This window comes from Palaemon carinicauda, chromosome 1, assembly GCF_036898095.1.
Source record: "Palaemon carinicauda isolate YSFRI2023 chromosome 1, ASM3689809v2, whole genome shotgun sequence".
NCBI classification, from domain to species: Eukaryota; Metazoa; Arthropoda; class Malacostraca; order Decapoda; family Palaemonidae; genus Palaemon; species Palaemon carinicauda.
Window position 1 is genome coordinate 17,192,682 of NC_090725.1, and position 5,000 is coordinate 17,197,681.

At 32.2% G+C, this 5,000-nt stretch overlaps 1 protein-coding gene across 1 annotated transcript in view; it reads left to right on the forward strand.

Annotated features, from left to right (window-relative positions):
* LOC137641559 (acid-sensing ion channel 3-like) overlaps window positions 1-5,000 on the forward strand; it is a 17,006-nt gene that overhangs the window by 1,321 nt on the left and 10,685 nt on the right. The window contains exon 2 of the mRNA XM_068374243.1: window positions 683-876. Within this exon, the coding sequence (XP_068230344.1) occupies window positions 683-876 (194 nt within the window). The remainder of the gene's footprint in view (window positions 1-682; window positions 877-5,000) is intronic.

The following is a 5,000-nucleotide window of genomic DNA, read 5'->3' on the forward strand; positions in this document are numbered from 1 at the left end:
ATCAGAATGCTATAAGCCTGAGGTCTCCAAAAGGGAAAATCACCCAGTGGGAAAAGGAAATAAGAAAATAAACTACAAGATATGTTTAAGAATAACAACATTGAAATAAATCTTTCCTATGTAAACTATCAAAACTTCAAAATAACAAGAGGAACAGAAATAAGATAGGATACTGTTCTAGGCAGTAACTTCCATATACAGTACATATCACACCGTATACAGTGACCTCTAATAAGCTTATTTCATTGCTGAGATTTGGGCGATAAAAAGGTTGATGTAAACCAACATCCCTTTGTTCCTGAAGTAAATCTCACGTAAACTCTAATTTGAAGTTTTTCTTTGTGCTTTGAAGTTCAGGAGACAAAAAAGTAAAAACACACCTCCTGAATGGAAGTTTAAATGATAGTGAAATATACTTAATTTGTTTTCGGTAAATTATTTATTTACTCAATGTCTTTTATAGGAATCGTTAGCATGCAGAATATTTTTTCCTTTTTTTTTCTTTTTTTTTTTTGGCAGGAAAATTTCCGTCTTCTTATGAAATACCAAATTCGTTTACAAAAGTTTTACGTCAGTAACATTCTTAGTTTATATGTCAGAATTAGTGAGCATCATGAGAAGATAGAAGTAGATTACGTCAGAATTGGCGAAATAACCACTGTTCCTCATTTTCCTTTCCCAGACAACAAAATATCGAACTCGGGTTACTTCAACAACTTTAACGCGAGGTTGTACAACCCCCAATCCCCGCGAGAGGAAGGAGGCTGGAAGATCTTCCTGGGAGGTCACATGGGAAACCCAGTTCTCAGGATCACTACCAATGCCATGACCATACGCACTGGATGGGAACCAGACATTCAAGTTCGCGTGAAAGAAGTAAGTTGGGGATTTCTGATGTGTTCCCGTTTCCCCTAAGCCTTCGTGTTCTATATTTCCGGAAAGCTTGGATTATTTATAAAATTCAAGACGATGTGTGTGTTTCTATTTATCTATGTATATATTATTTTGTAATTTTTTAAAGTTCTTTCAATGTATCGTATTCATAGGATGGATTATATTATCATTACGTAGAGGCGAGAGTGTTTCTATTGGTTCGCAGAGGTGTGTCCTTGCTCTCTCTCTCTCTCTCTCTCTCTCTCTCTCTCTCTCTCTCTCTCTCTCTCTCTCTCTCTGATATAGGTAACAGTTTACTTTAATCTACTTATACAGTAGATACAAGAACGAATACTTACTAATAGGTGCGAGTTTTTGCTTTCACTGTTTTCTGAAGGTTACTTATTTACTTTATGAGCTGCTTTCCGGGTCCTATCACACAGAACCTAGTCACTACGGGATCTATACATTCAGTTTATCGTACACATTCTTAGGTATTTTGCACATCACACTGCATGACTGGTGTTTATAGTAAATCTACATTATCGAAACAGACTCAGAGAACAAGAATAATCATCATAGAATTCTTTTTTCTTATTAGGAAATCTGAATTCATACATCGCTTGGCAAAATATCTTCAGTATTATTAAGGCAAGTCACCGAACCTTGAAGTGGCTGATGTGTGGCAGCGGTTGTGATAAAATAATACCGCTGAGAATGGGGAACAGGTGAACTACCGGTAATGGCTTTCGTCACGAATTTTCACTGGATGATCCAGCGAAAGTATATATATATATATATATATATATATATATATATATATATATATATATATATGTATATTTATATATATATGTATATAATAAATTATATATATATGTTTATATATATATATATATATATATATATATATATATATATATATATATATATAAATTATATATATATATATATGTTTATATATATATCATACATATATATATTATATACTGTATATTTAGATAGATAGATAGATAGACACCTAAAATATATACAAAAGTAAATAAAGGAAACAACTCAAAAAACGAAGTGGTGATTCCACAGGTGCAAACTTTAGTTGCTATACCAGAAACGAGCAGAACTAACCATAATACAAAAACAGCTGTGGCCAAACTACTACACCTGTTGTATAACGTGGCCAGCTCATTCTTCATCATTTTTTTCTGAAACTTTTTTATATACTACATGAGAGAAATAATTCCAACCAAAAAAGTCCTTACACATACATACATATACCAAGGCACTTCCCCCAATTTTGGGGGGTAGCCGACATCAACAAATGAAACAAAAACAAAAAGGGGACCTCTACTCTCTACGTTCCTCCCAGCCTGTGGCCACGGGCGCATAAAAACAATTAGAATAGCGCCAACGTTATCCCTGCGTGTCGTAAGAGGCGACTAAAAGGGACGGGACGAGGGGGCTGGGAACCCCTTCTCCTGTATCTACATCCTATGAGACATCGACAAAAAAAGTCCTTACTCTACGTAAATAAGAGTAAGGATACTCCATAATTAGTTACGGAATTCATATATCATGGATTTACAAATCCTTAGAGGCACACAGCAAGTAGCTTTCAACTTAAAAACATATTTAGAAAAATAATAAAATAAAAATTTAATTTTATCATATATTAGATGTTATAATGTATATACAAAAATGTAAAACATAATTTGTTAAGGAAATATTTCTTTATAAAAGGAAAAAAAAAATGTATGTCAAGAAAATGTAATTGTATTTTCATAATAAAGATAAAAAAAAAATCATCATTATGGTAATTTATGGTAAAACCAGTAAATGACAGTAAGAAAAAAATATTAAATCTGCAAGGAGTAAGATTAAAACGATATAACGCCTCTAAGAAAACTGGAATGAAATAGACTGAAAAATGGACATTACCTGAAACTACTTTTATCAAAATTCAGTAAGTCATATTCTGAACTCTTTCATTGACTAGATTTTGATATTTTCAAATGAAAATGATTTTACAGAATTATTATCGGTATATGTATATATATATATATATATATATATATATATATGTGTGTGTGTGTGTGTGTGTGTGTGTGTGTGTATATATATATATATATATATATATATATATATATATATATATATATATATATATATATATATATTCAAATAAGCCATATATATATGGCTTATTTGAATATGAAAAACACGTAAAAATGTGCAAAATTTATCATATATATATATATATATATATATGTATATATATATATATATATATATATATATATATACATATATATCTGACGTGTCCTTCTACTCGGGTATGTTTATGGGTTTTCAATGAAATTCTATACCACCAGATTTTCTAAGTTCCTCAATCCATCGTCTTTCTATCCTTCCCCTGCTTCTTTTGCAGTCTCTAGGAACCCATTCAGTTGTTCTTTATGTCCAATACTATCTGTCATTCTCATTATATGTCCTGTCCATGTCCATTTCTTTTTCTTACATATTGTTAGAATATCCTCTATTTCAGTTTGCTCTTGTAATCATGTTACTCTTTTTCTGTCTCTTGTTGTTATTCCCATCATTATTCTTTCCTTAGCCCTTTAAGTTGTAACTAGCTTATGTTTTAAGGGTTCCTAGAGATTACAAAAGAAGCAGGGGAAAGAAGAGAAGACGTTGGACTGACGAGCTAAGAACATTTGCGGATATAAAATGGCATAGAAAGACCGTAAAGAGACGTAAGTGGAAGGACATATCTCAGGCCTTTGTCCTGCATTGAACTGAGCAATAGCTGATGATGATGATGATGATGTTGATGATGATGATACCGTGTGTGTGTATGTATATATATATATATATATATATATATATATATGTGTGTGTGTGTGTGTGTGTGTGTGTGTGTGTGTGTATGTGTCTGTCTGTCTGTGTGTATTTTGTATGTGTATACGCCCGCGCGCGTTTGTAAATAATAGCTTAGATAGATTTTTCACGTGATATAGATGGCTGTCATTTAGAAAAAAAAAACCTTGATCAAATGAGAAAGAAAATGGCGTCTATTTCTCTCACCGGAGTCAATGCCTCGGCTGCTCCTCCCTCACCTTTCGATAACTCTTTGACACACCAATGTTGATGTCATTTTCAATTATTTTTTTTCTTACATTAATATGATTGTTGATTACATGAGTCCATAACTTACAGCTCTCAGGTAGATTAGAACCTACATTCAACATTCTATGAGTTACAAACATTACTGCCAATATCACATCAAAACATTTTCCCGACAGAAAGTCATTGTCATGTGGGTGTCAGTCCATTCTAAAAATAGTGTAGAGGGTTGTGACGTCACTGGCCAGTACACAGTGAACTCTACTTAAAGTAAACTTCTTTTAAACGGGCCTTTCGATGTCTAGTGGCACTTGCTTTTCAACTTTCTGTTTTACGTTAGTTCCAGCTTGCTTTCTTCCATCTTGCCCTCCAACCTTTTTAACTTTTACTACTTCCTGGTCTTTTCCCGCAGTTACACATTGACCTCTTAGGACCCAGTTTCGGGTCTTATGGTCCAAATTCATTATTGTAATCCATTCTAAAAATATATGATAATTTGCAGTTTGTTTTATGTTTCTAAGGACACTTGTGGTATATGCCCATGAATTCATAGAATATGCGCTTAACTTAATAGAAAAATTGCGCTTATTCTTTGCTTTTCTAAATATCTTTTGAAAATTGTATGAACAAAGACAAGAAAAAAATATTTAATAAATGACACAGTTTTCCATTTCATGTATGTTATATGCATACTATTCCTATTTTGAAATAAACAAAATAAAATGGCTGTTACGATCTCAGAATTATTACAGGTTCTTTCAATTTCTAAACCAAAAGGATTAGACAGCAGTATTTGAAATATGGGAAATTCATATAAAAAACACACACACAACAAAACACGCAATAGGCCTACATCGATTCTCAAACTTGTTTACAGAGAAAATCAAATATTGTTATTATTATTATTATTATTATTATTATTATTATTATTATTATTATTATTATTAATTGCTAAGCTACAACCCTAGTTGGAAAAACAGAATGCTATAAGCTCAGGGGCCCCAACA